The following is a 15,400-nucleotide window of genomic DNA, read 5'->3' as shown; positions in this document are numbered from 1 at the left end:
GACAATTTTGTCTTCTTAACCATCCCCTTAGATCAGCTTTTACCCCGAGGAGTGACATTTATTAAATCTCTGTAAACTGAGCTGGGAACTGGCAGACTGCTTGTACGGGAACCCCCAGTGCTGTTAGGGACAAGCAGATATTCCCACTGGGCACCTGTGTCCCGTCGTGATTCAAGGTGTTCTTCCGGCAGACCAGCAAAGGTCCCACGAGGCCAGAGTTGGTGTCCTTGACAGCATCGGTGGCTGAATAGTACAGGTAGGTCAGGCACGGGGGGTCACTCTCTGTTGGACCTCCGTTTTCAGGCACCCTCCATTTGTACGTGAAGCTTTCACCTGGCTTGACGTGGGCTCCTGGCTTCAGGTAGCCTGTAGGGAGAAAGTTGGGATGCACCAAGGTTACAGGAAGGCTTTGTCTTCCTGACTATGACAGTTAGATGGAAGTCAGGAATAGCTACTGATTTCTTTGGAGAAGCTCCACCTTGTCACCAGAGCTGGAGCACCATCCATAGTTTGGGCAGTTGTGCCATGGGAACACCTCACCCAAGCCCTGTGCCATGGGGACAACCAAGCCCGTTCCCCACAGAACAAGTTTAGCTGCTCCACTCAGACACCTTCTGACGCTACGCTGGATTATCTGGATTCAGTCAGACAAGCAGAGCTCATCCCGGTGCTTAAACGGCTTCCTCTAATGTTTGTATCTTACCTGTCCTATCATGGAATTTATCTGTGGCACAAACTCAGACTCTGCTTTTCATTAAGCACCAACAAATCAATTATATTTTTGAGTGTAGCTGAAGCTGTGGCTCTTTAGAAATTCAGAACAAATCTGATCCTGGTAATTGTTTCTTTTTGATTTTGTAGCAATGCACAGGAGCCTTTGTCAGCATCTCCAGAGAGTGGATGATATTGTTCTTTGTTGGAGGCTACTTTTAAAGGATTTGGGCCTTTGTCTGCTACCATGTAAAGAGTGGATTTAGATTTTCTTTGACACTTAAGCCATCCATTGTCTATATTTTCTCAGCAGTCAGTCTCTAGTACTCACATAAAATCTTAGAAACTTAGACACAAGTGAAAATAGCACTATTACATCTGAGCACAGCTGCAAACTGCAACAGAAAGCAGAGTATAGCTTCCACAGTGTCTGATACTACTGGATTCATCCTGCAACAATCCTCAATGAGACAAACATTGACTTGGAGTCCAAAGCCCTCTGAGGCTGACAAGTGTCAAATGCAACATACAAGGGCATTTCCTGAGAGCACTGAAAAAACCCTCTATATTTGCAGGCGTCTAGATGTAAGTATTTTTATTTACATGAGTAAGCTGTGCATTTAGACAATGCACAATCTCTGAAAAATTATTTACCCTCAGCATAAACCTACAGCCTCTGCATGTATACCTGCAGGACTCCTGTATGTATACCCTTGCAGATAGAGGTAATGGAAATCCACAGCACAAGAGTTAAAAGGGGAGAAGAAGGGGCAGAAAGATTATTGATGAATCTGGAGTCAGGTTTCTCTCCAAAGATCCAGAGGTGTGCCAGCTCACCCACAGCTGAACTGTAGGTTTGGGGTTGATTCTGCTACACACTGAAGTGTGCAGTGGTGAAGGGCACTATGACCAGGGGCTGTTAAATGAAAGCACAACAGCTCTGCAAGCAGAAAGCTGCACTTCCATTGGAGAACTATCTCAGATATGAGTGGCATTAGGATCTGTGCAGATAACTTCAAGGCTGAACTCAAGCCAGTTGTTTTTTTGTGTTTTGCCTCCTGGCAAATTTGTTGAGTTGTAAGGTCAGCAACAAGAGACAATAATTTAATAAAGCCTTTTTGCATTGATTTTATTGTATGATGAGTGTTACATGTTGACCTAGTTCTCTCTCAGCACAATTTTCAAAAGAGGGATTATGTCCTATGTGTTATTTTTGATGCATTGTAGTGGAAACAAAGAAATTTAGGCAACCAGAAAACTACATTTCTTTTCAGTGTTGAAAATGCAGCAACAATATTTTCAGAGACCACGGCATTATCTCTGTAGATGCTATGATTGGGATGCATCTCTCCTTAATTGGACCATCTCAAGCTTAGTCCCTAACTCAAACTCTAGACTTCTGTGGTTGGTGGAGACAGAATCACATCTCCAGAGCGTCTTCTTGTCACTGACTGTAAGAGGTGGCTACCAATTAAACATGATATTTAACATTCAATAGTTAAACTTAGACGATAAGACCTTGTTCTTGCACAAAATGAGAGGAAGAATATCATAAATGTTCCATTTCAGCATTTATGTATTTATGAGAATTAATAAGGATTATTACTGCTTCATGTTCCAGGGCAATCAGATAAAAGCTGCCTTTGAAACTGACTATCCTGAGAGTAAAGCAAGGGCAATGCTCAGCTTGGATTAGAGAATTGGGAGTGATGCAGCTTAGACCATGATCATAGCTATAGCCGAAGACTCAGCTGGGCCATCATTCCAGATCCTAAGAACCATAATTCTGGAGTGTGCCCAGAGGAGATCCACTCCTTGCAATGGAGTAATATTAAATTAGAACTAATAGAAATTGGATTGTTCAACGTAGACCTTGGCTCGTTTTAGATATCTTGTCTGGCACATATCCAAAGAACCATCACATTTGCAGACTGTGGAGTTGCCTTCATTGTAACATGAAGGGTAGAAACAAACTTATCAAATCATCCTTTCTGTCCCCTAGCATCCACAAAAGGGCAAACCTAGAGAGCTCAGCAGCAGATTTTTGGACTCAAGTATTGTGGATGTGACAATACAGTAGTGCAGCCAAAACTTACCATCTAAGTAGGGAGCACCTTCCGACAGCTTGCTGAAGCTTACACCATGGGCCATAATGCTATAGCTTCTTCTGGCTTTGTTGGCAAAAGTAACCAGCACCGTATCTCCCACTTCAGCTTTTATAACAGGACCTTAAAAAACAGAGTGAGGGAAGGTATTAGGACTGCTCTCCAGCATATTTCCACCAAATGGAGAGAGAGCTGCATACACTAAATCTCCCTCTCAGTCCAGATGATTCTACATTCAAACCTGATGTATTTACAGGAGAGGAAAATATTCACTGTACCAAGTATTCCCAGGTGCTTCATGTCCTCTGACCAAGTCTTCTTACTGAACGTTGCGTCAGTATATCCCACATAGCGAACTTTCCAGTATTGCCCTCCTATTCTGTCAGTCCCTTGTGTGAAATATGTTGCAGATTCACTGTAGAATTAGCAAATCAGACTGGTTAAACAACTGAAGGTTCAAGCAGAACCCTTCATTTCAGATAAAGTTATTAATCCAGACACAGGAGAAATGACCCCCCAAGTTACTAATCTGCATACACTTTTCTAGCACACTAAGAAAGATATTACTCATTTGAATTAGCCAACAAATGAGCATTCATTGTACATTAGACTTTTATGTTTAACCCTGATTTACTGAGAGAGGTATCTATATCAACTTACCTTAGGGCAAGAACTGTGCACAATGTGTGTCTAATCCTTGTTTGCTTTTCTGAGAAACACTATAATGCAATTTTTCTCCATCTGTAATATGAGGGGGGGAAATTCTGCCACTGTGGCACCTCTGAACTGCACTGATAGCAATTGTGACAGCTGCCTGAAGAGTCTCGAAGAAGAGTCATTAAATGTGTTGAACTTGGCGTGCCTCACTTTCCCCATGGATTTAATGGAGTAAGATAAGTGCTTCCAGAAGGCACCTTGAAGCGACGCAGTTATTCATCTAGCTTCCTGACAAGACTGTTTAAATCCATTCCTCCCCGCCCCTTTCAATTAAAATTAATTACAGTGCAGGACCTAGCCCATGTGAATCACTGGGGCAGTGTCACACAGACTCCTGAAATTAAAGCACAATGGGAGTTGACAAGAAACTTTACCTGCCAGTGGCGTTCAAACCCTGCCCGGTGAATTTATCATAACCGTCAGGTCCATAATTCCAGAGCACTTCTTCAGCAGCGATGTAATATCTTCTCTTATGACTGATTGGTGAAGAGTGAGACAGGTTTTTTTGGCAGATCTGAACATCGTATAGTGCCTCCATGCCACCTGGGAGGAGAAAGAGTCTGGAGACAGCCCCTGACCAGCTGCAGAGTCAGCAATCTCATGGATACAAATGGACATTCAAAACTCTCTGGGAGCTACATGGATGGGAAACAATTACTACAGTAAATTTCTATTTCAAAATACATTCTCTGCCTACAATGGGCCAGATACCAACACCCTTTCTTTGGAAGGTGGTACACTTTATGCAATAGGTGAAACACATGGACATCCATGACACTCTTTAGTGGACTGACTTACTCAACTTCCTAATCTGCATAAGGATGGTCGAATGATTTTGGGGGTCAGAGTACTCCAGAAATCTGCAAAATAGCATCATCTCCCCCTGACTTCCATTCAAATACAGACTGGTTATTTCTGCTGAAGGTATTTGTTGCTTGCCAGAATTGAGTCTGTTTTGCCTGATGCTAATCCCACTGGAATCAATGTGTAAAAACTCTCCCAACTCATCTCTGCTATGATAATTATACATTCATTGCCTGCTGCCATGACACTTAGTTTATGATACATGCTTTTGGGGTCTTGGACTGCACAAATATCACGTCACCATCAAATGCCTTCACATAATTGGTTTCTGAAAACACTGCCAAGTTTTGCCTGATTTCCATAAAGCAAAAAGCTATTAAGTGTTCAGCTGGCCATGATTATTTTTCTATGTGTAAGTACTTATCTACAACAACAACAAAAAAAAAGTGTTGAAAAATTGGTGTTGAAAGCTCCTCTCATTGCTCATCAAAGTCTTGGGTTCACCTAGGAAGCATGGTGATAGTGCTGGGTCTAGCAAGTCTTCCTCACATGAGTTACATGGCCAAGTCATTCATACCAGCTGAAGATTTGGCCCAACATGTATCATTTCTGGTGACTAAACTCATAATCATGATCTTTATCTGGTGAACAGCTGCAAATTGTTCCAAAGTCACAAAAACAGTGTCAAATCCCGCTTTGCCTGGAAACATCTCCCAGTTTTCTCTTCCAAACATAACAGAGGCTGATGAGGGAGATCTATAGCAGCGTACCTCGTAGGTGCTCATTGACCTGGCATGTTATCAGCCACCTCCCGGGGCTGCCAGGAGTCATCTCGGCCGTGATGAACGTCGCCGGGAAGAGGCCGACGACATCTGCCCTCTGGTCTCTGCTCGTGAATGTGTGGCCATAGAAGTAGGCAGCGTGGATGTCTATCTCGCTCCCCATGCCAAACAAGTGCCACGACATGGAAGTGTCAGCGCACATCTCCAGGCCGGGGAGATTGCCATATATGTAACCATTAATAGCTAAAAACAAAAGTATGAGACTTTATGAGAGGTGAAAGAAAAGTGCCTCTGATCCCAGTTCTAAGGAAGATCCTTTCCTGGTCCAGAAAAGCAATTACATGAATGTTCACACTGAATAAGGCCCTCACATGCTGCTTGATGAAGAGTAGCATTTTGAACATATGTCTTACTGCTCTGGATGATCAAATGCCCCAAATTGTCTGTCTGTGTCTGTGAAAAACATCCTGGGTAATATCAAGATGTTGCAAAGGCCAAGTCATCACCAAAAAGGCCTGATAATGAAGTTAACTTGTTCTGCAGCTATTTAGCATGGCTGAAATCTATTTCCTCTTGTCCTAAGTCATAAATATACCATTATATGCCAGGCTCAAGCAATTTAGATTTCAAAATTATATCAGCCAAATCAGTGAAGTCAGCTCTGTCTTCCTCAGCTTCAACATCTGATAATGTATCAGGACTCTAGGAGAATGAGACTCATATTTTGCAAAATATTTTATTTCCTAGGCTCTCTGGAACAAACAAAATATACAGAAATATCCAGAATTAACTTTCTACACCAAATGTCTAAATAACACAAAGTACTATTGGCCAATATGTCTCTGAAGGGCAGGAGTGGTTATACCAGCCAGCCCACCATCCACAAGCCTTTTGAGAATTCTTTTAACATACACATCTCAAATTGCTCTGCAGCCTTCTTTGCTCTTTTCACAGCTGGGAAAAACAAAACAAAACAAAAACAAACAAAAAACCAGCTTAAATCTGTTGCCTAAGATAAAATGCTAAACAAATGTCAGAGCTGGGCAAGAAAGCCAAATCTCCTTTCTGCAAGTGTCATGCTGTTTTTAGGGAGAGGTTTTTATCAACACAGTACTTCAGCATTCTGACCCTTTCCTTGCTGACACAGATAAAGGAGAGGCATCACAGGGGACAGAAAGTCCTACTGAATTGAAAAGAGCCTGGTCACTGCTGTAGGTCACCATTTACTCAAAAGTCCTTCTCACCATGCATTCGGTTGCTGGTCTGGAAACCTTCATCCTCTTTGTCAACTGTGTCTGGTTCTAAGCAGAAGGTGTTTATATTCTCATCGAGGTACCAGCTGAAGTTTTCATCTACAATGCTAAACATCAGGGCAAAAGCATTAGCAGCACCAGTCCCTTCTATTGTGGTCTCATCTGCAGTTCCTAAATTGCAAACAAAAAGGAAAGTGATAAAAAAAGCCTAGGATGGGATTGAATTTAAAAATGATAGTAATCTTGGTGCCCTCAAGGAAATACAGTTCTTTGACCACAGTCTGCAGGGCAGGATGAATTTCACCTAATTTTGTTCTTCTAAGGCATTTTGACATCCTTCCAACAGACTTTGAACCGATGAGTGCCTCCAGAAGGCAAGGCTAAGCTAAGTCAAGCTAATATTTCAGTATCTCTTTTGTCTGACATGCACAAAATCACTTGCCAATATCTGTTGTCCCATTTCCCCACTCTTTGTTCCATTTTCCCACTCTTTGTCCCATTGCACCCAGCCCTGTCCCTTAGTCAGTGTTAGTTAGCATCTGTGTTCCTGCACAGTGAGCCAGGTCATGAGCTGGATCTATCCAGAAACCAGTGACTCATGTTTTTTTGACAAGGAATTAAGGAGTGATGAGTGGTAGCCTGCATGTCTGTTGCACTGACGTGAAGGCTGAACCATACCCCCAGAGTGGACCTCTAAATGTGGCTCGTTCTCCACAGACTGACAAGGAATCCATAAGAGTTATCTAGGGCTAGGTACTTAAATTTAAAAAGGCTGAAGACAGGATGAACAGAATTTATTCCAGATAAGTTCAATATCTTTATCCCAGTATCTGTTCAAGGAGCAATCTGAAACTACAGGCCTGCTGATACTGAGTTGTCTGTTTTTATCCACTGGAGGGTGTAGACTTCATTCCAATCAGTCTATCTCTGATCCCATGAAAACTTTCACTTCCTCTGCCTTCTGCGGGAGGAAGCTCAGTGTCTTGCTCTCAGTCTTGTGTCCATCGCCACCGGCTGGAGGACTAGAGCAGTAATATCATGTACATATTCACCTTCATGAATTCAAGGCCAAACATGCAGACAATCTGGCCTTTCAGGCTAGGATTTTTTGGAATATGCAGTCTCCTAGCTTCATGTGTTGTCTCGTAGTTATCAGCTCAGTGTCACATATTCAGTTCTGTGGATTTCTCCACAGGAGAGACTCTTGAGGAGAATGTAAATCTGAGACATCTTAGTTGTGTGAGTTAAGCTGGAAATCAGGCCTGTCTTTTCCACATTAAAGTCTTTCTCTTTTTCATATACAGAACCTACTTCAGTTAGAAGTGCTGTATATGAAATCAGGGCTGATCTTGTACTCTGGCAGTTACTGAAAAGAGGTGGCAGAGTTACATGTGCCCAAGGGGAGAGGTGGCAATGGTTCAGCTGATGAAGAGGAGTGGGCTGGTTCTTGATGGCTCAAGCACAATATTAGCAGGCTATAAAATATGCAGGACAGGCTGTTCAGTGCACATCTCCATATGGTTGTGAGATATAACTTGTAAACAAAAATAAATACACACTCTATGTGGAAAAAAATTACAAAGACTGGGCTTTCAAATATGTAAACACTAATGTCAAATTCACCCACCCAGCTCTAATTTGATCTCCTGAGCAATAAGTCCTTTGTTCATGCTGAAACTTCCCCAGTTTGGGAACACTTATTTTTTGGTCTTGGCCATGAAGGGATGGTCACAGAGCATGCTGCAGTCCCTCCACCAGCCGAGGCAAATCTATCATGAAGCCAAAGGGGAGCAGGAAGGGGGTTGTCCCAGAGCTACAATACCTACCCTGGGATGCTCCTGGAATGGCCCATCTATTCCTTGCCCCTTTTTATGGGCTATGTAGGGATAGACTCTAGACCATCATGTTTAAACCTGTAAGCAAAAATGACTGTTAAGATGCCAAGCTAGGCAGAGGGGCTTGCTCTATCAGTGCTTCTAGCTCAGTACCTTTTTTACACACCAGCAGAGGCCCAATTAAACCAGATGCAATATCTCTTGGTGTGTCAATGTGAGAATGGTAAATCCAAGTCAAGCAGTTTGAGTCTGCCAAAGTTGGGGAATAATCTTTCCTTACTGGCCATGTGTATGTGTAATTTCCACCGGGAACAACAAAGTCGTCCTCTTTGCTTTTACCACCAGTTCCATCAGGGTAAAGAGCTCCTAATACATAAAAAGGAAAAAGGAAGACTTTAGCCATCCCTTAGTTGTTTTTGTTAAATAAATGTGCAATTTATTCTATTTTAACTTGTATTTATAAAATAATAACAGCATTCACAAATACAGAATCACTGAGAAATTACGAAAAACTCAGAATTTCTGTCAATCTCACCACAAATATATTGTGAGTTAAAATTAATTTTTTATTGGTAGATAAAGCTTTAAAATTGCATTAACAGGCTCTATTTTTTCCTAGTCCCTTCACTCTTATCAGTCATCTAGAATTTTGTCATCTAACAGTGTGTATTTTTTCACAGAAAACTGATTAGAATACTGAATGTAGGCACAGCCACACAATCCTCTAACAAAAATACACATGCATAGGTCTGGAATTCTGAAAATTAGATCATGTCTGTTATAGGCCAAAAGACAGGAAAACATTTGGTGGCAAGAACTCCATCTATTCAAATAGACTAGAGGTAGAAGGAAGGAGGGAAGATGTTTTGGTGACTTATGATTCAGAAAAATAATTCAGTCAAAAAGACCCATCTAACCTGTTTCAGTACTGGATTTATCCCAGGTGTCAAAAGTTAGTGGCAAAAAGTTTTGAGATGAGGCTGTTCCTGGTTTTAGTCATCAGCTGCAATTACTGATGAGTTTGTGAGAGGGTGACAAAGTCCTCCAATGTCAATGTCAATAACCACAAATACTTGGACAGACTTGGAGCCATGATATTAGTTACCCCAGGGAAAAAGAGAGGAAAAGGCAAGCCAAATTTTACCTTCAGAGTCCTTGTCATAGAAGACTCCATGTGGGTGCACAGAGTATGGGCGGGAAGCAAAGTTTTTCAGGTGGATGATAAAGACATCCTCTTCTTCTGCCTTCAGGACCGGACCAAGGAACCCCAGCCATGCTGCTTTGGGGATCTCCTGGGAGTAAGTGTCATCCGTGAATTGCCTAAAAATAGCCTTTTTGTACACACGTCCTATCCGGTTGGCTCCTCTTGTTGCATACACCCTTGCAAACCTAGTGTTGGGAAGGGAAAATTTGAGAGACAGTAAACCTATATCAAGAACTGATAAAATGACTGGTGCCTGCAGTGCAGATAAATAGTTCCCTGGGAAACATCTCGTGGCTGGTGGAATTAAAGTTCCCAAGTACATCAGGACCACTCAAGCATCAAGGTGCTTAATTTTAATGACTTGTCCCTCTTTTGAAGATTTGAAACCTCACCTCTGAAAGTATGACTGTTCAGAAGGAAAATAAAACCAAATAAAGATTTTTGCAAAAGTTAATAAGAGAGATTCTAATCAACCAGCTTGACTCCCTGGAAGAATAGCATTAAATGTGTTTTGCATGAAATGTATAACTTCCACATTCCAGAGTCAACTTCAAGTGATGGAAAACCCACCATATAGTCAGTGGTTAACATATTATACCTTTTAAATACCTGCTTCCTTCAAGGCCTAAATTGCATTTGCAGTCTAATATCACCCAGCTCCACACTCCAACCACTGGTTCCAGCCAAGTTCTCTCTCAGATCAAAGGAGCCACCTACCATCAGAAAATTCTTTTCTATGCAGACACTTGCGTAAGTTTTAATTAATTGACTAAATAGCCTCCTACCCTTCGTCTGGACAAACCAAGAACACAGACATTCTTTATGCCACAAATCTTACGCAAAGCTCTGTTTTGAAAGCAAATATTTCTCTATCTCTGTTGAAGTCTGAACACAAGAACTCACACAATACGTAAGTAATATTCCAGCTAGGGCCAGAGACGCTCCCAGTCAATATTTCTTACATAACTGGGAATCAGTTTTGTCCTTTTAACTGTAACATCACACTGATGACCCATGTTCATCCTATCTCTGATGATATAAAATCCGTTTTTAATTCTCTCCATGTTACCGCTGGTAAATATGATATACAATCTTCACCCCTAATTATAACACTTGAGGAAGGCAGAAATTAAACCCTTTGCTACACAGCAAGCAGGGGATTATATGACCAATTTCACCATAATTGACCATGAGCTTTTTCACCCCCTGAAGACTGTCTGAACTTTCATGCTTCCTAAAAAATTCATTAAAAAGTTGAACCAAATTTTCCTGAAGTATCACTGGCAGAAACAAAGCAATTTCATATTTATTGTGAAGTTTTTGACTGATCAGTTCACTTGCTTAACCAATTCTGTTTAGATTCTTTTGAGAAGTGCAAGCAACCAAAGTGGTAGATGTCACATAAGTTGAAAGGCGTGATTTGCTTTAAGTTCTTCACGACCACATCCACTTCTCCCTCTAGTGAAACCTTTCTGTGATTCTGTGACTTCTATGACACCATAACACACAACAACCCCCACCCGTGCTCATTGTACCTCCACAATCACTGTCTAAAACAGACCACTGAAATGATCCAGGTATAAAAGCCTCCGAAAAGTACACTTTTTCATTTGAAATGTGTGCTTTATAAGAAGCCACAGATTTTGGCAGCAATTAAAACATTGCCAAAGATATTGCTGGGGCAGAAACAGTGGGATAGGATGGGGGAGAAGGGACAGAATCATCTCATTCTGCTTCTTCACAGAATAATGTATGCTGGATAAATACACTCCAAAAACAGGGTTAAGGAGCGAATTGTCAAGAAATCTGGATTTTCAGTGAATTAGCAGGTCTGTAGTCTGTGCACATAGCAAGACCTGGCAAGTCACACCACATTCACAGGAGAAGATACCTTCTATTGCCTGGGGGAAGAGCTGCTACCAGAGTGTTTACCACAGAGTAGGAGGTGGTGTCAGTAGGAGTGCAGTGTAAATGTACATGCTTCCTTACCTCATGGCAATGTATTCACATGGCTATGCCCTAATTCAAATTATGAATTGATTTTTTAAAATGTTTTATAAGAAATTTTCTCTAGAAAAATATCAAATAGACTTTTTTTCAGAAAGTTCCTATTTTCAGGAGATATTTTTCGTCAGATTTTTTCCAATTTCACCAGCCACCAAAGATTGTAATGCAGTGGCACCATGCTTTTGCCATGATGACAATGTCTTTACATCTAGACAGCATTGCACACTCTCATAGCACCCCTGGGATACACTCTCTTCTGAAGAAGGAGAAATGTACCCTGCAAAAATGCACTTCTTAGTCAGGCTTTGTTAATGCTTCACATGAGCCTAGCTTCTTTAAATGCATAGAAGGTGATCCTAAAATCCAGTTAGTTATTGAAGTTCAAGAAATTACCATGAGAAAACCCTCTATCTAGGCTTAGGCAGTGAGCAAGTCTCAGTGCCTAAAGCTATGCTGTAATATCTGGATCTGTGCTTGCCTCCTACTTAAAGCCTCCACAAGTCAGGAAAAGAAGTCTTTTCCACTTTCCAATAGAGTGGCAGCTTTCTGAAAGGAAGACTATTCAAATGGCTGCAATGGGTATCAGCTGCAGCCAGTCACAGTGCAGTGATGCTCTGTGTGTACAGAGATATATTTTCAGCACATCCTCTCAGTTGCCCTCAGTGCCTGAAAACTCAGCACTCAGGTTCTTGTGAGTCCTATTCTAGGCGCCCAGGCTGCCCCATTTCATCCAGGAGGATTTGAGGGGCCCACCTCAGCCTTCCCAAGTAGCTGGTAGCTCCATGCCTCTTTACAAGTGTTGCTGTGCTTCACATTACAGTGCTTTAAGTCCTTTTGCAGAAGGAATATCGACACTGGACCTCATGCCAAAATGTTTCCTATCTGTCATTCCTCTCTTGTCACAAGAAGACAAAGCTTCTCCCTGCCTCTTCATACTCTCCTTCTCACTTCAAACTGCTTCATCCTCCTGCTGGCTTTGTGATGATGCTCTCTGAATCTCTTCCGTCTTTCTGATCTTCTGCAGATGTAAGAGCTGCTCCTCTAAATTTTAACTATTTCCCTCCAACTCAGTTGTCAGCCTGCACTTCATGAGCATGAAGTCATGATGCTCAGACAGACTTTCTCCTTACAGCAAAGGGGAATACTCCATCCTCTGGGGCAGTACCTGCAAATTTCCTAAATTCCTTCCTCGATCTCCTGCAGCAAGGCTAGTCTTGAAGCTACATGTAGAGATAAGCAGGTTTGCAAATCAGCATAAAAGGTCTTGTTCTGACTAAGAATACCATGCAAATCCTGCCTTCATTTCTGTGTCTAATTTCATTTTGGTGTTTGATCTCTCTCAGCACTTCCAATGCTCCAAGAGAAGTTGGAAATGCACCTGAGTGGTACAGGGAATTATTAACAAGGAATTAACTCTAGTTCTTTAAAATAAGTGTAAGCATAATTATAGGCATCCTGTTTCCTGCAATGACAAGCAATACAACTCTTCTACAGAAAGAAAGAGTAAAACAAATGCATCATGTAGATTCTACTTCAAATCAAGGCTAGACATGCAGACAATCTGCCATTTCAAGGTAAATCCATGTGTGAAGTGTAATTTCTACACCCATTTCTTTTATCATACAGAACAAATGTTTTGCCATAATTTTACTGTGTTTATGTTACCTTTGATCTCAAGGCTACAGCCAAACAGAGGTTATGTTTTCCAAGAGGTGCTTACATGAGCACTGTGTTACAGTGAACAGTAAGAAATGGGAAGACACCTTGTGCATGACCAGGAAAACAGCTACTGAAGAGCTGATCCTCACAGATAAATTTCAAAGCCTCCTGAGTTTGTTTGCTCCTGTTATCACCACTGAGTGAAAAAAACAGCACTCAGAATAACTACTAGATGTGGAGTCCCAAATTCTCTCGTGTGGTTACCATTCCCAATAGATACTGTACACTCCTGGGTGCAAATGTATACAAATGCAAAATTTCTTTCTAGTGTCATTGTCCCATTAAAGTCCCATAGACTTTAGATTCATAACCATTTAAACAACTAACTTTATAGGTTTATTCCCTAAAATCTGTAGATTCTGAAACCTTCCTTATTCTCCACCCTCTTTACGTACTCTGTTCGGGTTTATAACCATTTTATTTCCTCAAAGTTCCTGATTTTTCCTGTGGCTGAAGTAAGCCAGGACAGTGCCAGGACAGGGCTCCAGACTGCCACAATTGTTTTAACCCCTGGGACATGTAATCTGTTCAAGATAAGCCTCCAAGAAACCATGACTCCCATGCCCAGGCTGGTGCAATATCTGTGCTTGAGGGATGGCCAGGGAAGGGGGACCATGGCACCAACTCACCTTTCTAGATGGAGCCCTGACCACAAAGCATCCAACAACAAAGTCGAGTGTCCTCAAAAGACAGAGACACAAAGCCCTCAAAGGGGGTTTTTAGGCCTTTTCTGACCCACAAGAGCCACAGAGGTCAATAAAATCCATAAAATCTCAGGTGAGGCTCTGAGGTGTCACTGGTGTGGTATGACAGCTTCCCTCCTGCAATAAACTTGCCCCTGAAGTCAGTAACAAAGCTCCTCTGAGGTTTCATTAGAGCCAGGATTTCACCTCAAATACCCTTTTGATGTTGACCCTTCCCAGAATGATCATTTCTGCTGTTGCAATTGGGTTATTTGGCCTCATAATGACTCAACCATTAGTGTAGCATCTGTGACGACAGTTTCACCGTCATTTCTCTGGGTGGGATCTCCTCATAGGCAAATTGCACAAACTGTGTTTGATGCTGTGGTAACAAAAAACACCCGTTAGTGTTGGTGGGTACAAGACTTGGCCCAGATAAATGTAGGATTGGTGGCCTAAAGAGAGGGGATGAGCTGCTACATCAGCAAAGCTTACTAACATCTACCACCAGCAGAGCAAGATTTAACCACCCATCATATAAACTAGTATCAAGTTGATTTCAAGGGATTATCAACCAAACTTTAATCTTGACAGCTGAGCTACAGTGGGGAAAGAATGACTGGTGGATTTCAAGCCACAACACCTAGGTATATTTTCCTCTTGAAAGGCCATTTTCCATGTGACCATTAAAGAAAGCAGAAAACATCCAAGCTCACTCTCCTGTAGCAGCAATACCCATGCCCTAACTCACAAAAATCTTGCTGGGATCTGCAGCACATCCAGCAGCACTGACAGCATCTTGCTGCCTGTGAGTCTAGTCCATCATGGTTTAATGATGTCAGGTCTTCTGCCAATTATGTCAGGTGGGAAGGGATGCTGACCACCTTCACAGCTCACCTATGCTCAGTGGCCATAATCTGAACCTGTGATTTCCAAAGCCCTGTGTGCACCAGAAAATGTAAGTTTAATTTCTGAAGGGAGAACAGAGAGTGAAATGTCTTGGTTTTACTCACAACACTCCAAATTATGAGAATTAGTAGAACAGCTTGAGGCCTCAAGCTTAGACAAGACAAAGGGCAGAGGTGAACAGCCTCATTAGTCTTTTTACTTTAAAAGTACTGACGTCCAGCAAGATACTTATTCTGTGCAAGCAGCAGGCTGGTTCTGGAGCACTGCAGCAAGACAAGGCATAATAAAGATTATCATCCAAGCAGAATAGTTCTGCTAAGACAGAGCTCATTTGGGCTAATCAGCTCTGATGAGAGGCAGTCTTTTCAGCTCACACCCAGGCAGGTTCTGATGCAGCACTGGGATTCCTGGCTCCAGAGGCAACTCACTCAGCACCAGCACAGCGGGAACTGAGCAGCATAGTCATGTCTGGTGCCAGAATTGGCTCACCTGGTTTCTAGCCCCACACTTCAGCTACCAAAGCCTCCTTTATCCTATTTACTACTGATAACTAAAGGTTGAGGAAGATATTATTGACTTTGGCAAGTAACACTGAAAATCATCTCCTAAATCACTATCTGATCACTATCTGATCCAGGTAATGTAACACTTTCCATTGCACACTTGCTAAT

General features: G+C 41.9%; 1 protein-coding gene across 4 annotated transcripts in view; it reads right to left on the bottom strand.

Annotated features, from left to right (window-relative positions):
- The window catches only part of HEPHL1 (hephaestin like 1), a 41,475-nt gene that overhangs the window by 16,202 nt on the left and 9,873 nt on the right, over positions 1–15,400 (bottom strand). For 2 of the 4 annotated variants that reach the window (XM_063394483.1, XM_063394484.1), the window contains exons 1-7: positions 8,488–8,573; positions 6,364–6,543; positions 5,108–5,362; positions 3,908–4,076; positions 3,095–3,231; positions 2,808–2,939; positions 155–366 (exon numbers count right to left, since the gene is read on the bottom strand). In XM_063394483.1, coding sequence (XP_063250553.1) covers positions 155–366; positions 2,808–2,939; positions 3,095–3,231; positions 3,908–4,076; positions 5,108–5,362; positions 6,364–6,543; positions 8,488–8,494 — 1,092 coding nt within the window. In that variant the 5' untranslated portion in view covers positions 8,495–8,573. Of the gene's footprint in view, positions 1–154; positions 367–2,807; positions 2,940–3,094; positions 3,232–3,907; positions 4,077–5,107; positions 5,363–6,363; positions 6,544–8,198; positions 8,286–8,360; positions 8,574–9,351; positions 9,597–15,400 lie in introns of those variants that run through there. The other 2 variants (XM_063394486.1, XM_063394485.1) reach the window with 2 other exon arrangements.

This window comes from Prinia subflava, chromosome 3 (assembly GCF_021018805.1).
Source record: "Prinia subflava isolate CZ2003 ecotype Zambia chromosome 3, Cam_Psub_1.2, whole genome shotgun sequence".
NCBI classification, from domain to species: domain Eukaryota; kingdom Metazoa; phylum Chordata; class Aves; order Passeriformes; family Cisticolidae; genus Prinia; species Prinia subflava.
The sequence above is the reverse complement of the archived record's forward strand: the minus strand, read 5'-3'. Positions and strand labels throughout refer to the sequence as shown.